Raw genomic sequence first — 27,611 nt, forward strand, 5'->3', positions numbered from 1 at the left:
CATTTTGAAGGGGTACTGCTCCAATGACAGCTTGGGACCATTTTGAGTGTATAGTAGGCCTAATTTCTTATAGCAACATATTTTTATTCTTTTAATTTTAGGGTGAAATAAAGTCCAGGCGGGTTGTTGACAGGTTTTGTGAAAGTCACCTACAGGCTTAATTGGCACAGCTACACCCTCCCCATCCTTTGTTTCTATGTGTGACACAAATTTGATGGGTAGGTCGTGGCAAGAAAACTGCAACGGGAACTGTGCCCAGATAATAATAAAAGTGGGGGCAAAAACTTGGAATAAATCCCACCCTAGTTCAACATTTCTTTTTATTCTTCTTATTTAATCTGCGTCTACGAGTCATTAGTCAGGCAACTGTAACGGGAGCCATAAACCCAGATAAGTACAGTGTGTGCATTAAGACCGTAAAGGCAAAATAAACACGCCGACCCGTTATTGCTTAAACATACCGATTGGCTGATTACCCAAAGATCAACAAGCCAAGACAGAGAGCACTAATGGACTATATATATTTATATAATTTGCATTTACCATCGTCCTACAGCATCTCCATCTAAAAGAAAATTCATTACCTCTCTTTTAGTCAAGGCCAATAATAAGGATTGTGTACTGTAACTATTTATCATGTTAAATTGATGACGGAGAACTGAACCTCTTTTCCACATCCTATTTAACACATTAATCTTCTAAAGAGGAAAGTTCGCTGTTAGGTAGCGCTGTTCTGTAATCCCCTGAGTCGTGGAAACCGGCCCGATGTGTGGGGCCGCCTCCTCAGCTCCCGTCCCTCAGCAATTTATTCCATGGAAGTAAATGCCCATTTACACCTCATTCTTTTTTGTGTCCCATTGACCTGGTGCAGGTTATTGATCCCCGCACCCTGGGCTCAGAGAGGCCGTGATAAAGCAGAGATTTTTGAAAGCTCTGTCTGCCTTCGGCCCCTGGGGCCGTAGGGATGAATGGCCTGTCCGCACAACATCCATTTTGCTGTGTTAATTAAAGCCTTCACCTCGACACAAATGCTGTTATACTATGGACAACAAATCTCTGGATGCCGTGCTAAGTTTTCCTTATTGGCTAGTTTGTTCGCTTGTTTCTACTTGTAACTCGACAGTGCCTTGAAGTTCTCATTGTTTCTTTGCCAAACTGAAAGTCATTGTTTAAGCATGATGTTTGTAAAAACTTTAACTACTTATTTGTTTTTGTTTGTTCACAATGTTTGTCTTTTTATGTTAGCCTCACTGTCATTCCATTGGTAGCCGTATTGCATCACCTCTTATTTGCATAAAGTTAAATTCCTCTCATTGCATTGCTAATGAGTCACTCATGTTAGCTAAAATCACAACTCTTGTTAACAACAGATTCCTTTCCTTTAGGATACTGTAAAAAAAACAATTAGCGTAAATTACCCCTAACTTTCATTTTGTAAGAGGACACTCTTGCAATTAAACAATGCATTTTTTTAATGCCACAACGGAAAAAGCTCTCCTAGAAATATTTTTTATTTCACTATTAGAAAACAATTTCTTTTAATTCTGGTATATAGAGGAAACAATTCAGTTAGCGTATCGGATTAAACGTTGCCCCACATGAATACAATTTAATCATGATGGTGTAATTGAACGGTAATTGATTGTGAAGTGATACAGAGAGAGCACTCTGCACTCAAGGTAGGAGGTAAACATCCACTCGTTGTTTTGTTTGATGGCGCTCTGACACTCCACGGTAATTTTGATAAATATGCCAGGTGGCTTTTCTCATTGAACTGGTGAATGCAGATGAAAGACCGGTGCTCTGCTTTCCGCTTAATGGCGCTATGCACGTGTGTAATTGAAAGCGCACAAACCAAAAAGCACAAGATTTAATTTCCCCTCTCTTTAATCCACCCCATTCACTATTTCTCGGCGTGTTCCCTCTGTTATATTGTTTCTTGAGCTCTGTTCATGTAGTGTGTGGAACTGTAGCAAAGAATAAGCGATTTATTCCCTGCCGTACCTCTGTGCTGCATAACGCTTCAGAACTTAACTTCGAAAGCCCTGGATAACATCCGAATGAGAATGGTTTAATTTAAAAAACTGGCAATAAAATGTATTGTATTGTACTATAGATAAAACACTTGTTATTGCCATTGTGCAAGGAGAATTCTTGAATGCAGGATATAATAAATGCAGAAGGTGACCTTATGCAGTATGTAGTTTTATATCTCTGACTTACAATGTTCTCTTTGTTTGCTGTTTATCTCTTTTACCACAGTGGGAGGAAGTAAGTGGTTACGACGATGCCATGAATCCCATTCGAACATATCAAGTGTGCAATGTTCGTGAGGTCAACCAGAACAACTGGCTTCGCAGTGACTTCATTCCTCGCAAGGATGTTCTCCGTGTGTACGTTGAGATGAAATTCACCGTACGAGACTGCAATAGTATTCCCAACATTCCGGGATCCTGTAAAGAGACCTTTAATTTGTTTTACTACGAATCCGATTCGGATTCGGCCACGGCCACCAGTCCGTTTTGGATGGAGAACCCTTACGTTAAGGTGGACACCATTGCTCCTGATGAGAGCTTTTCTATGTTGGAATCCGGCCGGGTTAATACTAAGATTCGTAGCTTTGGTCCACTTTCCAAGGCTGGTTTCTACCTAGCTTTCCAAGACTTGGGCGCATGCATGTCTTTAATCTCCGTCCGGGTGTTTTACAAGAAGTGCTCCACAACTATTGCCAATTTCGCAGTCTTCCCTGAGACAGCAACAGGCGCTGAAGCCACCTCGCTAGTCATTGCCCCAGGCACCTGTGTACATAATGCTCTTGAAGTGTCCGTCCCTCTCAAACTCTACTGCAATGGAGATGGAGAATGGATGGTTCCTGTGGGTTCCTGCACGTGCATGGCCGGGTTTGAACCTGCAGTTAAGGATACACAGTGTCAAGGTGAGTGCTGATATATGTGTTTTTGTCTTGTAGTATCACATTAAGCCACGTGGACAAATCATCCTATTTTTATTGAGGGCGTTTGGCCCAACAGCATATTTGGTTTCCGATCTCGATTTAGGCAGAGCAAACCAATAAATAAGTAAAACAGTCCGTATGTCTATCCGAGTGGAACATTTTGCTGAGAGAAAAGAAGGGGTCTTGACAAAAAACATATCAGGTTTAGACTGAGATGAATTAGGCTGGCGTGTAACATAGCCACGGTGAAAGTGAGTAGAGAGGACAGTGGGAGGTCAGGGGTCAAATGGAGAGCCGGGAGTGAGAGGAGACCAGGAATCGATTTTCGGACCAAGGGCAAGGGCTGCCGTGAAACATTAATGAAGAGCATGAGACGGAGAGAGAAAAGTAAGCCTGACAGATAAGGCACGAGATGTTAAAGGTCACAAAGAGACAGTTGGTTCCAACACATTATAAGAACTACAAAGACTGAAGAGTAAACCTCTGGGGTAAAGAACTAAATTAAATGAGCTAAATGTGTATAATAAAATGGATGATTATTAGTGGCAGTTCAGTGACAACAATTAATTCCTTTTTGAGGAGATGTGTGCTATTAATTTTTAAAGTGTCCAAAAACTGATGGACGGTCATTTACCGAGAGCTGAATAAGGGTGCTATTTTGACTTCAGCCAGTAAGCAGCCCCCAAGGAACCACATGACAGAATGCTAAAAAACACATCCTGGCAACCAGCCACAACACAAGATTTGTTGATTCAAGAATATCTAGTTGTCAATCTAATGAAAGGCTTTACCACCGCAGACAATTACATATTAAGCATATGTATACCTGCTGGGGAAAGTGTTCAGTCCTTGGAAATCTGCTGTTTGATGTACAGTCAAAAACCCATTTGTTTGCTTGTGGCGGCTCAAGGTGAAAGCCCTGGCGGCTGAGCCCTGATAAAACGTTCTCTAATCAAGCCAACCCGGAAACTAAAGGAGGAATAAATCTTTGTCAACTCTCTCTCTCTCTCTCTCTCTCTCTGTCGCCTTCATCTGAAGGCCATTGGTCTCATTAATACCCTGCCAGAGTACAGTTAGAACATTCACATGAATATTAATCGTGAAGACCCTTTCTTTCCCCAGCGCTCCATATTTCCCCTCTTCGTTGCGTCTGACTTCCAATTTGAGCACGAATTCTAATCACTCCCTTAAGCTCTGTGTTCTGCGCTCAATGAGGGAGGCAGCGGGAAGGTTTGGGCAATGGAGTGTGAGCAATAGAGAAACCGCACAAAGATTTGCATTTCTTTTGGGTTTTTTACCTCTCGGCTTTCTCGCTCTGTCAGTGGCGCTGCTAGAGGAAGGTGAGAATGAAAGAAAAAGGCTGACTTCTTACCTTCTTGAAAACGATTAATCAGCACTTTCAACCCTTCAGAAAACAGCCTGACTTTTTTGAAGGGGGATTTTTGAGCGGCCTTTCAAGCTAGATTTGTCTCTCGAAGACTCGGCTGATTTGTGTACATTTGAAATATGAGGAAAAACATGGAGGCTCATTAATCTCCAAAGTGTTGCTTCACGTAATAAACTTATTCGCTGGGCTTGCGCTCTTTTATCTTTATCTCTGTGTGAATCATTTCCGAAGTTCCTTCTTCACTACCTACTACACCTCCGGGCACCTTTGATTAATGTTTGAACAAATAAGCCCCTGGTTAACTGAGTTAACACAGTTTCACTGCTCTAATGGAGCCCTGTGTCAATATTGTTCACTTTGAGAAGGTGACCTCAGAAACATCGCAGTGGTTTGCTCTGCTTTGCACGCTATCAGTCGAGAAACCAGATGTTCAAACCTACCCCTTAAAAACCCAACAGGTTTTATTTGCCATTTTCAACCCTCACAGGCTTCTGATAAAACGGCTGGAAACTGGCGTCATACTCGATCCCTGCTGTTAATAAACATAAAATTGGCTCTTTGATCACTTAACAACAGAGTGTGGGTGACATTCACAGTGGAAAGATCACAATGGCATTGTGCACCCATCTACCTTTATCAGATGCACGGTACAATGTGTACACAAGCTCTGTAAAGGGTGGCTGAGCTTCACAAAGGCCAAAGACCTGTGAATGACACACTAATCTTTGTATTTATAAGATAAACGCTCGCACTTTCTCTTGTACCCTCTGATACGCTTTGTTTAACTTGGAGAAACGTTTCCTGTGGTACAGCATCAACATTCGCCGTGTTTGAGTATTGATCGAAGAAGTTCATTTTGAAAAGTGCCAGTGTTTGGAACTGAGAGCCATGTGTTTGTAATTGAAGTTGACAGTTAGCATATGCATGTGGGGGTTTATGGGCCAGAGTACGTTGTTGGAACTCGTCTAGCCATGAGGGGGTTATTTCCCCAGAGAAAAGCAACAGCAAATTAACATTGCCAAACAAATACGTAAGCAAGAACCTGTGTGCCTTCATACTTCACAATGCCAAGTTTGTAAGAATCAAGATGGAAAGCATTAGCCCATGTATAGCAGGCAAGAGTTGAGCAGAAAGATCGCAATCGCCTTTCCGTAATTCCTATTTAAAATATCGTGCTATTGCAAGTTGCAGAGAAATATTTCCAACCTTTCATGTCTAAGATCAATTTAGGATTCCTGAACAGTTTTATAGTAAACCAAAATATTTTACAGTGTTTGTTAATGTTAAATATTTTGTAATACATTGTTCTTATTCTCTTGTCAAGCTTGCAGTCCAGGCACGTTTAAGTCCAAGCAGGGTGAAGGTTTCTGCACCCCATGTCCACCCAACAGTAGAACAAGTTCTGGAGCCGCCAGCATTTGTTCATGCAGGAACGGCTACTATCGGGCAGACAACGATTCACCTGACTCGGGATGTACTAGTAAGTTATTCCCAACTCAATACTCATCTTCACTCTACACAACTTAATTCGACCACAAGCTGTGCTGTTCTATTCCCATGTTCTTTCTTCACAAAAAATATCATTTGAACATTCTGAAGTTATCCATTTTATTTATTTATCACTTAGTCATGGTTCATTTATTTTATGTTATGTAATTCCTCATTCACAAGTCGAACAGATATGAGGATTATTTTGGAATAATTTCTTTCTTTTCTGCTTTATATAATTCTTTATGATTCACTATGTCAGCACTCAGAACAGATGCATCCCAAAATGCCTTCCTATGTAAACATTACTGCTGTATCTTGCTTTTTTCTACCTTATGCAGTGCATGTAGGAGAAGCATGGTTTTGCATAAAAGTAAATTATATTATTTTTGTTAAATAAAAATGAAAAAACTTCCAGACAAATTTAATTAATTATTATGCATTCGTATCTTCTGTAGATAACAATGACAACGTTTTTTTTTTTATTTCTAGCCGTGCCCTCAGCTCCACGCAGTGTCATCTCCAGTGTGAACGAGACATCGCTGGTGCTCGAATGGAGCGAGCCGCGTGACCAAGGAGGAAGAGATGACCTTCTCTACAACGTTATCTGTAAGAAGTGTCTGCCTGAGCGCGGTACCTGCACGCGGTGTGATGACAATGTGGACATCTCTCCCCGGCACCTTGGCCTGACCGTGAGACACGTTACTGTCAGAAACCTACAGGCTCACACCCAGTACAGCTTTGAGATTCAGGCTGTCAATGGAGTCTCCAACAAGAGTCCCTACACACCCCAGTTTGCATCTGTTAACATCACCACTAACCAAGCTGGTAAGTTTACTGGGTTTCCTTGCTGGAAATCCATTTTAAGATTCTAGCTGGTTTCTAGATGGTCCAAGCTGATCACTTGTTGGTTGAACTGACTTGGTACAAAAACCACTTTAAGCAGATAGCAACTGGTTTGTAAGATGGTCTAGAAGGTTGGACCAGCTAATGATAATCTTAAACCAAAGACGATGTTAAAAAGAATTTTTTTTTTCTTCCATGTATGCCTTCAAAAAAGGATATTGAAAGACTCACTTTCTTTATATTCTCTCTGGCTTGAAATAGCAAAGCACAATGGGGTCAGTTAGGACACTTCCAACCCACAACACTTCACTTTAGACCTCATCCAACAGAATGCATCAATGCTACACTACACTCAATAGTTAAGAAAGTCTAAAGCGAGCTGGGTTAGCGAGATGTGAAGATGCATTAATCTTTGTAGAGATGGCCTCTTGTTGTATGATCCAGGTTTGAATTGAACACTGGACTTCAAATCACACACTCTTAGCTATAAATACATTTAACCCATTTAAACCTAAACACAGTATGCTAGCACCCAGCTGCAAGGATGTTTGCTATCAGGGATTGTCCAAAGGGATTGAAATTTGACCCGGGCCACTGTTACGCCTAGGTCAACCATAGGGTGACACGTTTGCCCACATAGAAGGCCACCCCCATGGTTCCACAACTCTGGGCAGATTATCTGGTGATTCTCCCATGGGCTTTCCTTGAATATTCATCCACCTTTTAAGACAAAAAATAAATATGGGCCACCAGCTCAAGGGGCGTCATGGTTACTGCCACTGTCTCCGCAGGATGAGGCCCCTAATCCTGAGCAGGCGGGCTGCACAGGGAGCATTGTCTTCTGGGTGAGCCTTTTTTGAGCGAGGCCTGGGTTGGGAGGTTGATAGTAGGTTGGGGGAAAGTGGGCTTTTGATGGGGATGGACAAAAAGACAGAATGATAAAAAACTAGAAGCAAAGGATCAAAGAACCGGACCTGGGGATTAAAATGCTTTTAAGAAGTAAGGAAGAGAGACGCAGGCAAGAGAGTAAGGAATGAGATGTTGAGAGGTACTGTAGTGTGTGAACAGGACGTGATAAAATCAGAAACCCGAGATGCCAGCAGCAGGTCTGGGGACAAATGAGGACAGTTTCAGATTATGTAAAACTAGGTGCTAAGATAGGTGAGATTTCCCAGAAGCGTGCAGAGAAGCGTAACGCTAGTTCATTTCATCGTAAAATCACAAAGATTGATCATCATCGATTTTTCTTAAAGTGATGCAGTAACACAATTGCCTATACTTTATGATATAATTATTTTTTCATATACTTTACCCTCATTGCTATACTGCAAATGTTGTCGGCTCCTTTATGATAAATTGATGAAAAATCCTTATGACATTCCTCATTTGTAAGTCACTTTGGTTAAAAGCTAAATCTGCTGAGTGATTAAATGTAAATGAGTTTTCCCCCTCATTACAGTAATAAGAATTTGGGAGAGAAATGTGCTACATTTTAATGGCCTGAAATATGCAAAATACAACTTGTAGTTTACTTTTTGGTTAAAGTATCATCCGGACATATTCTAGGTTTTGTGCATTTTGAGTAAAAAGCCATAACAAATGGGAGTGGTTGTAGGTATGTGCAGTACAACACATAGTATTTACATAGTATAGTATAGTAAGTGATGTGGACTGGATCTGCCAGATACTAAGCCTTCCGGTTTGTCTGTCATGGCACCTTTCACATGGGAATTAAGAATCTTTTCTGTAGTTGAAGAGGCATGGGGCCCTGAAAGGTCCCAGGACCGAGAGCCGCCTCTTTCTGATGCTTACACTTCAAAGCAGGTCTTTGGTAATCCAGAATTTGATCACAATCTGAATGTAAAAAATTGGAATTTCAGCTTTCATTAAAATAGGATTTCTCCTATTTTCCCCCACATAGCTCCCTCTGCAGTTCCTACAGTCCACCTGATGGGGGCCTCAGCCAACACTATGAGTCTCTCCTGGCTCCCCCCTGAAAAACCAAATGGCATCATCTTGGATTACGAGATTAAATACCATGAGAAGGTAAGAGCCATTGTAAGTCAATGAAGCGAAGGGCATTCCATCACAATTCCACCACTGTCATTCTTTGCTCTATATATAATCGTTCATCCTGACAACAGCGCCAACCCTTCCTCTCTCTTTCTCTCCTGTATCCTAACACTTTTCTCCGTCACTCATTTTCCGATTCGACTCCCTCTTTTGAGTGCCGATACAGTGAGCAGTCAGTGCTTGGCAGGGATGGAGGCAGGAGATTTGCATAGAGGAGAAGAAAGGGCCCTGCATATCTGCTGCGTGTTTGATGTGTTGTACTGACAGATTAAACCAGAGCTGCCAGAGGCTTGTGGGTACTGGCTGGTTTTATATGGCTTGTTTTATCACTCTTCCCGCAGGACCAGGGAGAAGCTATTGCCCACACAATGACTGCCCAACGCAGCTCAGCACGCATTGAGGGTTTGAAGCCCGGCACACCGTATGTTGTGCAGGTTCGGGCCCGAACAGTGGCAGGGTATGGACGATACAGCAGCGCTTCTGACTTTAGCACCAACCACCAGGGTGTGTAAAACATATATTCTCTTATTACTATTTTTAATCTCGGATAACATTACATAATAACACTAAAAATAGATTTGAAAAATAATGTACTCTTAACCTAAACACATGCCATATGTCTGTGGGTTTCTTTACATGAATATAGCCGAATCAGACAAGACTCTACAGGAACAGTTGCCGCTGATTGTGGGCTCTTTGACAGCTGGCCTGGTCTTCATCATTGTTGTTGTCGTCATTGCAATAGTCTGCCTCAGGTAAGGAGTTTAACTTTTAATTTAGCTTTGTTAAAATTAATTAATATTTGCTGTGAGAAGCCAAAATATACAGATGAAACAACACACAAATCATGCATAATGCTTTTTATCTATGTATTAAGCCTTAATTAGATCTATTGTACAAATTATATGATTTCAATCACTGTCAGAACCATTTCATTTCTAGGTTGATAGTTATTTTTGATCTTGCGCTTTGTAAATTATAGCCACTGGTCTTCAATTTACATGTGCCCTACATTGCAATTCTGCAGTATCTATCTTGTGTATCACTGGCACTCTCCATCTTGTGGCCATCTTCCCATTGCCACAGTTGAGAGGAAAACAGATGTTTATTTATACCCTTATCATGTAGAAATTCTTCATTTCCACCCTCTTTCTTTCTAATCAGCGCAGTGTGTCACAGTATCTTAACTTGCCTGCAATTGCAATTGAAAAAAAATGTAGGCCTTGGCATATTCCGGAACCACATTTGAATTGGAAATGAGATACAAATTACCAGCGGGTATTATTGGCCCGGTTACTACTTAGACAACAAAGAAACCATATTAACATGTACTAGAAAGGGGGCTGGGTTTGTTGAAATTGCACTGCATTTAATAAGCTGATGTGGAAAATGTGTCGAAGAAAGAATTAAGAGACTAGAAATAGCGATTTCTTAACATATAACAAAAACAGGACAGCTTAGACTGCTACTTTGCATTCTTTTAGGTTTTAGGTTTTTTTAGCTGTCTATTCAGTCAAATAAAGTGACAAGCATCTCTAGAGGTTGAATCTGTTGTTCTCTTAATTTTCGTATCATACTCCTTCTTTAATTGACCTCAATATTATGTCCCTAAAGGAGCTGGGTAGAAAACATTCAGGGCCCATCAAAATGCTTTTTTTGCTAGTTTGCAAGAAACCATCACTGAATTTATCATCTTTACCTTTTGTTAACAGGAAGCAACGCAATGGATCAGAATCGGAATACACTGAAAAACTGCAACAATACAGTAAGTCTCTAGAGATTTTACCCACCGTGTACTGACTTTTTATGCAGAATTTATATAATCTGTATTATGGCAGTGCAATTCATACGGCTATTCAAACTATTGAATCCCCAATAGTCACTCCGGGAATGAAGGTCTACATTGACCCCTTCACCTACGAGGACCCAAATGAGGCCATCCGCGAGTTTGCCAAAGAAATTGACGTTTCCTGTGTGAAAATCGAGGAGGTCATTGGCGCAGGTAACCAACAACACAAGCTCCTGAGCAACAGGGGGAAGACAGCTAGGCACACCCTGGCCATACCTTTAGAGGACTTCACTTCAAGCGGTACTTAAATCCCCTCAACCCGCTCCAAAAACCATCCCCTTAAGCACCTTATCGACGTCTCTAACAGCTTTACTTACAAGATGGAGCTTTTGAGGATATCTTCAGAGCTAACTATAGAGCTGCCATTCCTGCTACTGCCCTCTGTAAACTTACCAGGCTTGATGGTACCTACCAGACAACTAATTGTCCTAATGATCTGTTAACCTCTCCGTTCATGGTGCTCCTTCCTCCCCTGGAGACCACTTCCCTTGTTTTACCTAGATTTTTTCATGAGCAATATCTCTATAGCTATGGAATAAAATGATTCCTAAACATTAAAAAAACAGCGGGATTTTTATTCAGTAAACCTTGAGGAGCCCCATGCCAGACTACAACAAAAATGTCTTTTAACATCTAGCACTGCTACCTAAACCCATTGCTTTCTAGCTTCATAAAGTGATAAACCCCTACCATGTCCTTCCCCAATCCCTCTTAAACCTCTGTCTTCCGTGCACCCTTTTACACATCTGCCTAGATCATAGACACAAGCCAACCAACACCCCCAAGCTTCTCTCCCCACCTACTTTCACCCCTACTATCCACTCTTCCTCCAGACACTAAGATTCCCTCTTCCTGCCCTTTGCCCCTTTCTTCTTTGCCTTACCTCTCCCATTTCCTTTTCTATACAACAACCCCCAACAGCCCTCCAACAGCCTTTGCCATTAAAGCATTTCTGACCCCTGCCCCTTCCCCCACCCCCCGGATACACTCCAATAGCATTACCTTTAGCCCTGGCTTCTCTTGCTGTCTCCCCCTGCTTCCCATGGCTCCTTGATTCTAACCAATAACTCTCCCTCTTCCCTTTCTCTCCAACACTCCTCCACTTTCCCCTTTTCTCTCTCCACACTGTTTCTTCCTCTTTCTTGTCTGTCTACTACTCATACAGGAGAGTTTGGAGAAGTATGCCGCGGGCGTCTGAAGCTCCCTGGGCGTCGTGAGATTATTGTTGCTATCAAGACTCTGAAGGCTGGCTACACCGACCGTCAAAGGAGAGACTTCCTGAGTGAGGCCAGCATTATGGGTCAATTTGACCATCCCAACATTATACGCTTAGAAGGGGTGGTGACCAAGAGCCGGCCAGTCATGATTGTCACTGAATTCATGGAGAATGGAGCGCTGGATTCCTTTCTGCGGGTGAGAGAGGCTGACCACAATACTAATGTTGTAGTAATAATTGATGCATGGATTTCTGTAGCCGATTCTGTAGATATTGTGAAGATGCAAGTAGTACTTCATAAGGAATAATCTACTTCAGAAAATAAATACATTGCAATCCAAGTTTCTGCTTCATAATAGAAAGTGATGTTCTCACCTATCAACTTGAAACAAATGTCCTAAACCTTTGAAAAGCTATGACAGATAGTGTAGCTGCTAGCTGTGACATTCAGAAATGAATCAGCTGCTTGATGAGTCACATCCTGAAATGTTAAAAACACATTGACAATGTTGAGGGAAGGCTTTGTTGTTGAATGAGTCTGTGATTCCTCCATTCTCTCTCCAACAGCTAAATGATGGCCAGTTCACTGTCATCCAGCTGGTCGGTATGTTAAGAGGCATTGCAGCTGGCATGAAATACCTGTCCGACATGAACTATGTGCACCGTGACCTGGCTGCTCGTAACATCCTAGTTAACAGCAACCTAGTGTGCAAAGTGTCCGATTTTGGCCTTTCTCGCTTTTTGGAGGACGATCCCACGGACCCCACGTACACCAGCTCATTGGTCAGCAATAATTTCATGTCATAAAATGTATGGCAATTAAAAATGACTAGCCACTAAGGTTAAAAATCTCTGTATATGCTTTTACCTGTAGGGAGGAAAGATCCCAATTCGCTGGACAGCTCCTGAGGCCATTGCTTACAGAAAGTTCACCTCAGCTAGTGACGTGTGGAGCTATGGGATCGTCATGTGGGAGGTGATGTCATACGGCGAGCGTCCATACTGGGACATGAGTAATCAAGATGTGAGTTATTATTTATTGTTACCTATGCATAACAGAGGGGTCACGATGGTCAAATAGTCCCAACAAATGCCTAGTTGATTATTAAGGTTGACTAGTTGTGCTTTAGCTAATACAGTTTCCTTTTTGCTTCATAGGTGATTAATGCAGTTGAGCAGGACTACAGGCTACCTCCACCCATGGACTGCCCTACTGCCTTGCACCAACTCATGTTAGACTGCTGGGTTAAAGAAAGAAACTTGAGACCCAAGTTCTCCCAGATAGTCAACACCCTGGACAAACTTATTCGCAATGCCGCCAGCCTTAAGGTGGTCACCAGCACACATTCTGGGTAAGGGCATGCATACTTCATATTTTTATATTAATCTGTGAGATAAGGTAATTATCAGCTGGTTTGATTTTCAGGAAACACACAAAACAATACAGTTACTTTGGCTGGTCTCTTCAAAGCATAAACGTAATTGTTAGCTTGCTAGCATGTTAGCTTCTCAACTGAATAAGCTGTATTAATAGTCTCCTGACTTTGTGAGCTTGGTTCAGCTATTTCAGAATCAATGCAATAGACTAAAGTCACAGAGGCATTTGAATTAAGAGTCAATTGATTTCAGTTCATTCTCAATTGACAAACTATAATGTAAGATGGGAAACTCTGGAATTATGGAAATTAAAATGACTATCAGTCAATACAACACAGGGCGTTCGATCGATTTGCCTATGATGCTTGCTTTGGTCTACACGTATTATAGCCTTCTCTGTTTAAGGTATTTAATCACATAAACCACTTCTACATAGCAAACTGACTGTTAATGACAGATGTCAGCTCATTGATCACCTTATTTTGAACAGGATTGATTGTTTCAGTGTTACAGGCAGTAATTGTAAAAAGCATACTGTTAGGATGTGAATTTTAACAGGGATTTGACCCACCTCAGGGCATCTGCTTTTGGGTCGTATGTCCTGAGGGAGGGCTGCTAACAATGAGGAACTAGAGGGAGCCACTGCGTCTGCTCTCTGTAAAGATCAGAGGATAAAGGAAGATTAATTAGTTAATGTAATGCAAAGGCAGGAATTGTTTTAATTAGCGAGTAACGAGATTTTAAAAGGGCCAATGGAGAGGTGGCCCTCCTGCCAGGCGCAATGAAAGAAGAGTGATGTGTTATGCATTCCCTTACTATACTGGAATGGTGTTGCCACAATCCACATTGAAGAAACAGTAACATGCTCTTGTACTTGAGTTAAAGGTTGTGCACAGATTCTCACAATTTGGTGTCCCTGTATAGCTTTTCCAGGTTGCACTAAAAGGTCCATAAAAGGCCAATGTTTTAGTTAATTATAGTCAATTTAGTCATTTTTAGTAAAAAATTCGAGTCAATTTTTTCTGTGTATGCGAGGGTCCATGTACAGTGTGCATGGCGCAATTTTCGTCATTAGAAGAGTGGACGCAAACTGTATGATTAAATCCCTGTGTACATTGTAAGCATAGGTCGCTAATGCACCTACAGGAAAATATCGTTTGTAGCCCAGAAAAGGCATTGCATTTTGTCGCAATGCACATGCGTCGACCATCTTCGTACACATCAAATAAACGATACTATGCAAGGCCGTGCATTCATTCACGTAAAAAACAGACTATATTCCGGGCTTAATATGTGAGAGCCAGGTCAGCTCCAACAATGCTCTATTAAGAAAAGTTCCCTTCCAGGTTAATGACCACAAACCCTTCAGCCCTAAAGGCAGGGGCTTATTAAAAATCACTCTTCCCATCCATCTACAGACCTTTTCGTCAATAGAGGCTCTGTTCGGTTCTTATTAACTTTTTTCTTCTGCTTTTAATTGTTAATTAATCTAATGCCATCAAAAGACAGGGAAGTTCAGCAGAGCAGAGAGCTTGAAGACAGCAGGGTATTTGCGCTCAAGACTTTGACCTACTGTACACACTGTCCAAATTCAGTGTTGGTTATTAAGACCCAAATCTGGGCATAGATCAAGTGTGTGGCCGGTTCTATTAACTGCTAAAACTGGTCCTACTAGTCAGTCATCTTATTTTGTTATTGAAGACTGATCATAAGTCAGTGACATAAAAAGCTAGATTGATCGAAGACTGATAAGCCCTAACTAGCTGCTAGCTGGTCAGACTAGTTCTTTATGCTTTTTAAAAGTTATGCTTTAAGTTGATTTACCCAACTAGGACATCATTGTTCATCTTGGAATAACAGTCCTAGCAACCAATCAAATGTCGGGGACTTAAACAACACTCACGTCACCCAGTTATTTACCTTTGATTTCAGATCAGGGCTAGAATCATACCTATTGTTGTATTAGAGTAATGTTGATCCACCTTCATGTCCTATGTGGATATATTACATGTTGCGTTTAAGCAAACAGTGCGTTTGTAATATTGAACTTGAACAATACACTTCAAGCAATTCATCAAAAGTTCATATGGTTGCTCTTTCACACCAATCCACACCCACTAAACCTCACACCGAGGAGCACCCACGGCTTCTTTGAAGTTCTCTCAGACAGGCCTCTGCATGTCTCCAGCCAGTAAGCCACAGTGGCAGGTTCAGGCCCTACGGCAATGAGAGGTGGTGGTGGGGGGTTTGGGGGTGAGGTTTCGGTGGTGGAGGCCTGGCGTGACCTAACCCTCTCTCTCTCTTTTTATCTCCACTCCTCTCTTTTTCTGTAGGGCCTCCCAGCCTCTTCTTGACCGCTGTGTGCCTGACTACACCACCTTCACCACTGTGGGCGACTGGCTGGACGCCATCAAGATGAGCCGTTACCGTGACAACTTCCTAAATGCTGGTTTCGCTTCCTTTGACCTGGTAGCCCAGATGACTTCAGAGTGAGTGACTGGTCATTTGTTTAATTTTTTATTTTATTTTGGTGGACACACTTTAGGTCATTTTTACACTTTAAAACAGACCTTCAAATTTTGAGGTCATTCAACTTAAAAATAAAAGTTGTTGTTTCAACTAATATTTTTAAGTTGAATTAACTCAAAGTTTTAAGGCAACCAGGTAACTTAATCCCACTTTTTTTCAGTGTACATCATCAATAACTTTGCCAATAAGTCCCTGATAAGTCTGGATAGGGATGAAAGGTTTGGATAGGGATGAATAATTTTGTTCCAACCATCATCAAATGCACTTGAACAAGCGTCTAAATGTCTTCAGGATTACTTGAGTATTATTATACAATTGGAACTGAATGGCTGTTATAGGGATTTATATGAACAAGAAATGCTATTTTTTAGTTATTAGGAAATGTCAGTGATGCAGCTTTCTGAGCATACGATTATTCTTCTCATCTCATTCTCAACATTTCATCCACGGAAAATGTCATGAACAAAGAACGTTACAAAGGTCACTGTCCAAAAACGAAATCCAGGATTTGTAGGTCTGTTAAATGTCTAGGCAGATGTGAAGCAGTTAAGATCAAATAAACTAATAAGGAAAAATATTATAAATTCATCATGCCCATTAAAGTGTAATAAAGGATGGAAGCAGGGGTAATTTGTTTCAATTTGGCAACTTGACAGGAAGACCAGTCGGTGCTTTTCTCCTGCTCTTAATGACTAGTAATTCTCCTAATGGGCTCCATTTATTATCATTTTATCCAACGCTGTTGTCCTGATGGGGCCAACGGAGTGAGAAGCGAGAAGAAACTTTTACATACTCGTACAGATGGGGGGCAGACAGACAAGGCGCCGTCACCTGTCGGCCGGCAAAAACTTTGCTTATCAGTAAACGACAAACAGAGTAAACAAAAAGTGTCTGAGGTCGTTTCTGTGTAAACTAAAACTCGGGGGAATATATTAGATTCCCAAAACCATGAAGCATACAAGTTTTCTTTTTTTTATCATAAAGCCTGTGGTATTTTTTACCACACTCATTGTACAGTATAATAACTATCTGTCATGCGGTGAAATAATATGTGTCTGTGGTTCAGCACTTGCTAGCCGTGTTGTGTGAAATTTGACATCTGCTAGCCTAAGGTGCTAAAACTAGCAAATAATTGACCAACTTTTGACCTTCAGTCTGAGAATTGGCTTTTTACCACAAACTTGTCTCGGTTTAGTAGCCGAAGGGTGGGGCAGGTCTATTTGAACAACCTAGCGACAATTTGCTAACGGATTTGCTCACCTGTCCACATTCCCACGGGAGTTTATTCCTCAAGTGACATAAATGTTGTTGTTTTTTTCAGTATAACTGAGGTAATTTTTGTTGTTGTTTTCTACAGAGATCTGCTACGGATAGGTGTGACATTAGCCGGCCACCAAAAGAAGATTCTCGGGAGCATTCAAGACATGAGACTTCAAATGAACCAAACGCTGCCCGTCCAGGTCTGAGTTACGACAGGCTGCAGAACTGTTTTACAGAGGAGCCAACGGACGACCCCTGACGCCTGATCATCTCCGCTAATCGGATGAAACCGGCTCGCAGTGCCTCGGACAACTTTTCTTTCCATGTTCCTGTTACGACTGCATTATTTTACACCCGACAGGATTAGATAAGATTATTTTGTACTTATTTTTAAGAATGGAGAGAAAAACCTGTATCCCATGCATGCCTCACAAGGCTCCGGTATGGGGTGGCATTTGCATGCGTGCGTGTGATATTTTCTTTTGTGAGGCTGGCTGGGACACGCCCAAAGCCTCCCATAATGCATTTCTCCCCAAAAACGGATTTTTAAGGGGAAGACTCTCCGGAATGAAAGCTGACGATGGATGAGATACTCCTCTTATAATATGCGTAACTTGAACATACAAGACAAAAACTAAGTGAATATACATTCAGTGGACACATATGCGCAGAAATCCCTCCAGTGCTAGCAGATGATTTATTGTGTGTGTGACTTTGTGCATATTCCCCATCTTCATATTGAAGATGTTTTATTTAAAGGCACATGCCTCAAAAAGAGGGAACGCCACAGGCGGGGGACGGAGGATCTCAAAGGACCGGAATATGAGGATGTTGTCCACTAGGTTTAAACTGACAGAAGGACTTCTTGGAATATACCTGGTGAACTCAGGATGCTCAGATGTGTTTTTCACTACAGTAGATGTTTTCATTGTTTTAATGCTCTTCCTTTACTCTGCTTCAGTTGCTGTTCCATGTTGAGTTGACATTTAGGAGGTCATCAATCATTATATCAGGATTTCTTTAGCAGTTAGGTCAAACGTCAGTGATAACTACACTGCAAAAATATTTTTCTTAATAAGTATGTTTACCTTGTTTCCTAAGCATCATCACAGCAAGATGGAAATCTGCACTGTAAAAAAAAATATTAAGTTTAAGTAATGCAGCATTTTTGTCATATCAACATATATTTTATGTTACTTTAACTTAACAAATTAAGTTAAACAATTTCAACTTGTTTTAACTTTATCCTGCATTTTTTTACAGCTTGAGAAGCAAAATTGGTAAACATAGTCGTCTTATTTTTCAAACCCCACTAGCATGCTTTTAAGCTGAAATCTATAATGAGTTACTGCAATGTAACCAAGTCAATTTAGTTGAAATGAGACAAAAATACTGATTAAGAAAATGAGTTTTTGCAGTGTTTAAGGTGTAAATCACTGGACCATCCCTAAAATTACTGTGTGTGTAGTGTGTGTGTGTGTCTGAATGTTTTAATGTGTACGGTTGTGTGTGTCTGTGTGTATGGGTATGAAATAGAGAGAACTTTGAATTATGCACATGAACGTGTCAGGTGTGGTGGAAAACTAAGGCATAAAACGAATTGTGACAAGGAGCTATACATACACAGCATATATAAATGCCTATATGTAACTTAAAATATATAATTATATTTTATTTTATTTCCCACGGGGTCAAAAGTAATTATTGATTTATTTTTTCCAACAACGTATTAAAATGGTTTGATTAAAATTTTTAAGCTGCATTCAGCGCGCTGACATTCTTAACAAATGTTAACATTTTGTAACAAACGGAAAACAAATACAAAATAACAATAGACACATTGTAGAAACATTTGGCATGGTGACATGAAACCTCAGTGTTTCTATGATCACAGAGGAAGTTCATTGTAATTGTTGTGAGAGAAATGAATAGGTGTTGAACATATAATCAATGTGGGGCCGATCCCAAGTAAATCTCTGCTATATTAAATCTAAGCCTTTCCGTCACCATTACAAAGCAAGATCATGCCAATTCTCGATAATTCTATTGTAAAGTTCATTCACCGAACATTTTGTTCATATTTTTGAACTCCAGGATTTCCGGAGGTTTCTTCTAATGAGAGATTTGACTACAATGGTAAACACGCTAGAGCTTATATGACACACAGGATACGTTATAATACTTCCTAAAACATAAAAATAATTGTCTTCCATATAGTTTCCGAAAAATCCAAGTTCAGGCAGTTTACTCTTTTTGCACATATATAATACAAATATATTTATAACCATTAGGATGGCAGAGTCCAGTGTATTAAAACCCATCACATAGGTGTCTGGACTATTGTACTGCATAATGTTGTACTGCAAAAAAGCAATATTGTTTTTAAAAATGTTTTACAATTTTAATTATTATAAAATTCCCCCTAGTTTCTCCAAGAGCTCCATGTAAAAATGTATAAAATGCTGAAGTGATATAATTCAAATGTTTGAAGGCTCTTGAGCTTTATGAGCATATGCACTGCTTATGTTTAAGAGGTAAACTTAGCTGCTTTTGTCACATTCAATATGACAGTGTATTCTCTCATCCGGATATGAATGTGTGAATGTTTGTATGTTTCAGTATGTTAGTGTTTGGTAAAGGTGCTACCGTCGTAAAGCAATTTTGGAACAGAACTTGCATGATTTCGGTTCAGTATACTTGTGCCAATAGCCTCCCAACATCTTCTCTATCCTCCACTCCTCTCCCGTTTCGCTAAAAATCTATATTTTCCTTTTTCTGAGTTACTCTTTTATATTAAAATTGAGCAAAAAATGTTTATTTTGTTGTTCAAGCAAGTAGAACTCAAAATCACTGAACTGAAACAGCAAATTGTCTTCTGAGTGCTGTACTTATACTGAGGAAAGCAACACATTTCATGATCATTATTGTTTCTCTTTCTTTTATTTTTTGAAAGCATTGAGATGTATTTAATGGTGAAGACAAACAAACAAACAAACAATTAAATAATGCATTCTTGTAGAAATATTTTTAAAAAACCCTTTTGCAATTAAATTATTTAAGAAATACATGTGTTCGCTGTGTGTGTGAATTATTGTGTGAACTTTAAAGTAAATGCATATTGATGTGTTTAGCAGTGCTTAACTTCAATCGCTTTTCATTGTTTTCCACTATCAGGTTTCCAGACACGTTGAGGCCATTTTTACCAAACAGAAAAGCCTGGGGATTTTTTTAAAGACAGTCCACTGTCTATGAAACACTTTGCTTTGTATTGGAGAGGTGGCTTTGATCTTTACAGGTCAGGGCACCTGCCTTGCAGATATGAATCCTGTGAGAAAGTTTGGAGAGATCATGTGTTGCTCAGACTGTTTACACTGACCTTAAACTGACAAAAAAAATTCTTAAAGGGATAGTTCACCATTAATTTACTCACCATCATGTTGTTCTAGGCCTGTATGAATTTCTTTTTTTCTGATGAACACAAAATACATTTTGATAATGAAAAGCACTGACTTCCATAGTAGGAAAAACTATGGAAGTATTGTGATAAATGATGATGAAGATATTTTGATAAAACATGGTAAGCACAAAAGTGATGGTTCCTACTGAATTCCATAGGATTGTTTTTTTCCTACGATGGAAGTCAATGGTTTCCACCAGCTGTATGCTTATCATCATTAATCAAAATATCTTTTTTTGTGTTCATCAGAAACAAAGAAATGTATACAGGTCTAGAACAACATGAGGATTAGACCATGATGACAGAATTTTTATTTTTGGGTGAACTATCACTTTAAGCATTTTAATCAGTAAAAAACTATCCAGGCAAAATTGTGTATGATATAAGGCGGAATTTAATAAAATTAGTTTTTTATCCTATTAGCAAATTTATAAAATGTATAAACTTAAAATAAGTTTATAAATTTATAAAATGTAAAAACTTAAAAATAAGTTTATACAAATAAATTGCCAATGAGACAAAGAAAAATGAGTACCTACGTTACACAATGTAACTTTTTTTGTAATAATTTTATTCGAATTTTATATAGTTTTTGCTGGCATACAAAGTAAAAATACAAGAAAAGTTATTGGTTTCTCATTCAGTAATAGTTTTCTTTACAAACAAACCAGATTAATTAAGGGGAAGGGGGGTTTGATATTTCATGCATTCTGACTTATTAACACAGTTTAAGAGTTGTAACCCTCATGCTAACCATCATAGATATGTACACCAGATGACGCCTTGGGGTTCTTAGTATGCGTCAAAACCGCCGCCATCTTGGAACAGGGGTCTTGTCATTGGAAGTAGCTAGGTAAAGCTGCTATCTCTGCCTGTACTTCGAATTCATGGACGATGGCGGACTTTTGTGCTGCGTATGGATGTTAGGCCTACTAGTGCTATGCATTTTAGTTAGAAAAAGTAGCTTTTCAAAATATCAAAACTTTAATATTTTTCTGGACTTAATGCTAAATACATGTCTGACTGTTGAAACGAACCAAAAGAAAACCAAGAAAATCACATTTATGACCATTTATGGTGATTTTATTTCCGTTACACCATTGCCTACAATGACGCGGATGCGGGGTATCCCTGTTTCAAGATGGCGGCTCTATTTGACGCATTCGGTCCAATGAACTGCCGTAGCCAAGGCGACATCTAGTGTGTCTATGGCTAAACATAAGCAAAGTGTCAAAAAAGCAGTTGAGTATTTCTGGGCCAAACTCACGCCTCCTTTTTTTTGAACGGGGGTATACGTTACGACTGATTGACCCCATATTCTTTTATGGGCCCTATCCACTTAACTTATTTTTTACAAGAATATTTTTTAAATAATACTATTTCAAGAAACCTTTTATGACTGCTACTAAAATAATCTCAGTCATGGTTATTGCTAACTGTTTATGTAGTGTCAAAGAGCTTGTGAACTAAATGTTAATTTCATATCTGAAAATACAGTACAGTATAGTACATAATGTGTTGATTTTCTCAGCAACAATGCAATTCCATATAGACGTGACAGAGGTTTTCCTGAGATTTTTCCTCTAATGTTTGATACCTGATTGGGTGAGAATTTGTCTTACCTCCCTTAAACCCTTTCCCAGCTTTGCACAAAACATTTCTGATGTCCATCTACAGGAGCCAATAGTGATTGAGTCAAAATAAGATTAACATTATTATATAGAAACTTTTAGTTTAGTTTCGCAAAGTTTTCATAAGCTAACTCAATCACCTGTACTTTTGTTTCCGGCTGTGTGTGGCTGAACGTACAGAAGTGCGGACATGAATTTGTGTGTGCACGCCTCAGGGCGACTGATGCTTCGCTTTCATGAATTGGGTAATTACTGCATAAAAAACGACATTGCATTGTAACAAATATAACTACATTACATATAGATCAGTTTTGCTGTGATTATCTTTGTAAATGAATACACTAGATAACTGCTAAAATTAAACTTGAGATTTACACTGGGGCACAAAAGATTTACACTGGGGCACGTGCCCCAGTAAAGGGGTCTAGCGACGCCCCTGGTGTAAACTATGATTTTATTGTCTTCAAAAGCATATTAATACCACATTTATACAATAAAATTATAAAAAATATGCATATAAACAGCTACGACAGCTCCACAACTATTTGGATACTTCTAGCCACACTTAGAATTTTTTTTTTTTTATTGCATATGATCACAAAATATCAAAGTAAGTTTATACCACTTCACACAATCTACTAAACCTTTTGCAATTACTAGTAAACAACTAGTCTCAAAAGGGTTATAGTAAATGTATAAGGTCATTCCACCTTTTCACAGGTGTTCAAGCTGAAAAACCACAGTTGTTGTTCATTACATTATCTTTGTACATGTTCCACTGACGTCTGTCATACGCAAAGTATCCAAATACATTGTAAAAATGTCGGATAGTGACTTCTTTTCCAAGGGGTGTTTGGAGTGTCATTTATGTTGCTCGTCATTTCAAAATATGTGTTCGTTGCGTCACGTTCATCATGCGTCTTGTCAAAATAGGTTTCTGCTGCACATGCGTCGAAAGGTTATTAAAAAAAGACTCTTATGTTCTCAAAGTTAAGCAAGTATCGGTCCTCACTTTTATCATAAACTCTTTAGACGCGTGTGCAGCAGGCACTTATTTTGACAAGATGCATGATGTACATGATTCACATGACTCGCCGGACACATTTTGACATTACGAGCCACACACAGGATTGGCTAAATAAATGTTGTGACGAGCTTTGCATCGTGCGCCTTCGAAAAAGAATTCACTGGCCACCACTGATTGTAAACACTATATTGTTTAACCATTTAAAACCTCACAAACATTCTTTTTCTAATGAAATGAGATTGATACATTTTTTAAGTATGGCTAAGATATCCAAACAATTTTGGCTATATATGAAGTATCAAAGTTTTCTCACACATCTTACATCATTTGTTTTCTTCCTAAGTTCTTCCTTTAGCACTTAGCACTGTGTACGCTTAGAGGTCCTTTAAAGCCATATCACTGGTTTGTTGCCTGCGCTGAATGGGGCAAAAGAAAGGATAATAAAAACAATCTCACCAAACCCAAGTCTGCAACCGTTCCTCAGGCCCTACTTGATAATAGATTCAGTTAGGCAAGCCCTGACAGATACCATGGGGTAAGAATGTGATGACACAGTGCTTGTATTGTGTGCTATCTCTTCAATTTGCAATGGTAACCAGCCGCTGTCAGTCGCTGCGGTGAGAACCGTGACATTACAGTGGCTGGCACTCACACAAGAGCTGTTGTCAGATTGGAATAGGAAGCAGAGGTGTCTCCAAATGGGATAACCACATGTCGAATATGGCTAAATGTTTTGACAGCAGCAGATGGAAGACGCCATAAAATGATAACCCCTTATTGCGAAGGTATTCTGTGTTTACAGATACTTCTGAGAAATGATACTGTAATGTATTGATCTGTGTAACGTCAATATCACTATTGCTTATGCTAAGGGTTAATGATTAGAACAAATCTTTAATACAGCATTCTAAACTTTGGTCTGTGACTAGTACATTAATAAATAATACAAACATAATTTACATTTATACATTTGGCATAAACACTTAAATCCAAAGTGACTTTTAGTGCATTGAAGGTTTTTATCAGTCCTTGTGTTCCATGGGAATCAAACCCATTACTGCTGATGCAATGCCCTACAAGTTGAGCTACAGGAACAACAACAACAACAACAAAAACTATGTGAATAAAAACTAATAACAGTGAAAACAGTAAAAATCAGTGACACAAGCATTATAATGCATTTATTTTATATATTTATTATTATTTAAAGTACCCCTAATCAATGATATACTAATGTTATAATAAAGCAATATCACACCAGCAACAGTGCATTATGTGCATTAATGCATGAACCTGATGTTTTCTGGGACTGAATGTATAAAAAAAGTAGGAAAAATTATGCAATATTTGTTTAAAATATGTTAATAACAAACAAAAAGTGCCCAAATTGTAAAGTATTATGCATGCATTATGTAAATGTTACATATGTTGTTATGTATATGTTGTCCTAAGGACCAACAGTCCTTCACACTTTACAAGTCACCCCAGTTGACCCATTTCAATCCATGCATTTCGGATTTGAATAAGGTGTGTTAAATATGGTAGACATACAAATTGTGCAATGCTGAAAAATAAGTTTCTAACCCCACGTTTAAGAAGCACTTGGCATTAGGCTTTATTTACATCGTTTCGTAGACTAAGCTCAATCCAATGATCTACGCTGTCAGAACCAACATGATCTCACAAAGTACCGTGGGATGTCATATAATTTTTTGCTAATTTTTCCGGCATTCTCACGGATTGGTTACTCAACTGCTTTTTCCTATTTTCAAACCATTGTCGCTTCAGTTTAGGGTTAGATTTGGTGTTTGCGTTAGTTCTTTTATATTTTCTAAACTTTAAACAATTGTCACCTGCCGTTGGGGTTAGAGTTGGGTTTGGGTTAGGATGTCATTTTATGTAAATCTAACCCAAAACCGAAGCGACAATGGTAAGAAAATAGGACAAAACAGTTGAGTAACCACTACGTGAGAAGGCCACGGAAAAAGACAGCCCGTGGCAGGGCCACAGAAAAGTGCGGAGATCGTGAGAATACCACAGAAAAATGAGCAAAAAAGTCCATGACTATCTCACAGAAATTCGTAAGATCAGGTTGGTCAGAACCCAATCTCACGGAAATTCGTGTTATAGATGGTTTCATCGGACGCATGTGATACACGTCTGGATCCGAACCTTACTTCCGGTTTCGTTTTTTTTTATGGTCTGACTAGTTGCTAAACTGATCTCTTGAACAAATGCCTCGTCGAAAATAAGAAATGTTTTGGTTTCCTACGTAATCTATGTGTTGTTTTTTTGCTTGTTATATAAATAAACTACGTTTAAAGAACTTTGTTGTTATTTTTTCTTAGCGGAGTTTACTGGAAGTTCATGCGGACCGCGACAGCCGCTTGTTTATGTTGTTACTGCTGAAACAAAATTTTATATAGTCACAAAATTTTTTATTAATGTATTCGTGCTACTAACATGAATTTCCGCTGTTTTTTGTGCCCCTAGAGCACGAATGTCTTTTTTGTGAAAACACAGCACGAATTTACGACTTTTTCTATCTTGTTTTTTTATTTTTTGTTTTCTCATTGTTTTGTCCTATTTTTTACCATTGTCGCTTGGGTTTAGGGTAAGAATCACTTTCTGTGACATCCCAAACCCCAACTCTAACCCCAACTCCAGGTGAGAGTAGTTTTAAAAGTAGACGAAAAACATGTAGAAACCAATGCATAAAATTACAAACGCAAACCACAAGTCTAACCCTAACTCCAAGCAAAAATAATTTAAAAATAGGAAAAACAAGAGAAAAAATATATATAAAATGACACGATACAGAAACTGTTTCTTATATAAAAAGACATTCGTGCTTCAGAAGCACAAAAAACAGTGGAAAATCGTGTCAATAGCAGGAATACATTTATTAAAAATGTTGTGACTATAACACAACTTGTCGTGAGGTAGGGTAGGAGAAAATTTGTCAAAATATTGGGGCTGCACCCTTACAGAATGTAAAGCTTTGGACCCAAAGAGTATTCATATTAGTACCTCAGAGGTACATATTAATACCTTAAAAGAACATATTGGTACCAAATGTATACATATCTATACCTAATAGTACATATAGGAACTATTATAAAGGGCACTGGTGCACTGCAAAAAAGTATTTTCAAGAAAAAAAATCTTAGTATTTTTATCTTGTTTTCAGTAGAAATATTAAAAAAATTCTTAAATTATGATGCCTTTTCTTTATGAGCAATACGAACCAAGAAAATAAGTCGATTTTAAGTGATTTTGTGCATCAAATCTGCCAAAGAGGTAAGCAAATTGTTCTTGAATTTTGAATTTAGTGTTTAAGAAAAATGTTCAAGATTTTTTTGCTTACCCCATTGGCAGATTTTTTTTTTTGCTTGTTTTATGCACAAAATCACTTAAATTTGATATTTGTGGTCTAAAAACTAGACTTATTTTCCTAGCTCATTTGCTAATCAAGAAAAAGCATCATAATTTAAGAATTTATAGATATTTTTACTGAAAACAAGACAAAAATACTAAGAATTTTTTTCTTGAAAATAATTTTTTGCAGTGTGTACATATTTTGCCAACTTTTTCGGTTAACGAAATGAGCACAACAGCTTTTTATATATATATATATATATATATATATATATATATATATATATATATATATATTGGAGAGAGAGAGAGAGAGAGAGAGAGAGAGAGAGAGAGAGAGAGAGAGAGAGAGAGAGAGAGAGAGAATGTACCATCCTCTCGCTAAAGCATTTTTTATCTGTTCTTTTCTCTAATTCCTGCCAGACTCGCCTTGTCCTCCACCCACTCCTCGTCTCCCACTCACCCTGTTTTCATCCTCGCCCATCTCCTTTGCTCTAATCCATTTTCTTTCTTTCGCCTGCCGCAGAGCTCCGGCTAATTGGTCACGTCTGTGCCACGACACGGGGACCTGACATAATTGTTGGACAAATAGTGTGGCGTTCAGCATCAGGCCTGTCGCGGCTAAGCAACATGCAGACAGCGACTGACTGCGAACGCTAATTACAGTCCTAGCACCACAAAGTTTAATTGGAAGAGGGTTCCCACAAGATCGACAATGTTTGTGTGTGCATGTGTGCAGTGTACTTCAGAGAAGTTGACATCTGGGAAAAATATGTGCTGCTCTAAAACGAAAATTAGTAGCCAAGTATGATATATCGGTGTCTACATATACATAATATAGTGTTTTACTATGATTTCAGACTTTATACTATAAATTTCTTATCCAGCCGATATTCTCAAGGCACTTTTGACAAGACAGAGATGTAGACAAATGAGACAAAGTACAAAACCAGCCAAAGGGTCCAGCTAAGCAAGGATTTCTAAAAAAGCAGGCTTTTCTTCATTTTGACTTTTGTGGTAGGCTCCGCTGTGCTTTCTTCACAATGTCAAAAAGGATTATCCCATTCCAGCCCCCAACCCCCAAAGAAACGCTGTTCGCCTTGACTGATCCATCCAAAATGGCAGCCTGCATTGACAGTG

At 39.2% G+C, this 27,611-nt stretch overlaps 1 protein-coding gene across 5 annotated transcripts in view; it reads left to right on the top strand.

Annotated features, from left to right (window-relative positions):
• Window positions 1-20,043, top strand: part of LOC129453422 (ephrin type-B receptor 3) — a 45,049-nt gene extending 25,006 nt beyond the window's left edge. The window contains exons 3-16 of one of the 5 annotated variants that reach the window (XM_055217660.2): window positions 2,263-2,935; window positions 5,665-5,820; window positions 6,321-6,656; window positions 8,596-8,720; window positions 9,089-9,251; window positions 9,394-9,502; window positions 10,460-10,512; window positions 10,615-10,836; window positions 11,762-12,009; window positions 12,380-12,595; window positions 12,687-12,836; window positions 12,971-13,164; window positions 15,523-15,678; window positions 17,076-20,043. In XM_055217660.2, the coding sequence (XP_055073635.2) occupies window positions 2,263-2,935; window positions 5,665-5,820; window positions 6,321-6,656; window positions 8,596-8,720; window positions 9,089-9,251; window positions 9,394-9,502; window positions 10,460-10,512; window positions 10,615-10,836; window positions 11,762-12,009; window positions 12,380-12,595; window positions 12,687-12,836; window positions 12,971-13,164; window positions 15,523-15,678; window positions 17,076-17,184 (2,910 nt within the window). In that variant the 3' untranslated portion in view covers window positions 17,185-20,043. The remainder of the gene's footprint in view (window positions 1-2,262; window positions 2,936-5,664; window positions 5,821-6,320; window positions 6,657-8,595; window positions 8,721-9,088; window positions 9,252-9,393; window positions 9,503-10,459; window positions 10,513-10,614; window positions 10,837-11,761; window positions 12,010-12,379; window positions 12,596-12,686; window positions 12,837-12,970; window positions 13,165-15,522; window positions 15,679-17,075) is intronic. The other 4 variants (XM_055217661.2, XM_055217662.2, XM_055217663.2 and 1 more) reach the window with 4 other exon arrangements.
• The last annotated feature ends 7,568 nt before the right edge of the window (window positions 20,044-27,611 follow it).

Source organism: Misgurnus anguillicaudatus, chromosome 23 (genome assembly GCF_027580225.2).
Source record: "Misgurnus anguillicaudatus chromosome 23, ASM2758022v2, whole genome shotgun sequence".
NCBI classification, from domain to species: Eukaryota; Metazoa; Chordata; class Actinopteri; order Cypriniformes; family Cobitidae; genus Misgurnus; species Misgurnus anguillicaudatus.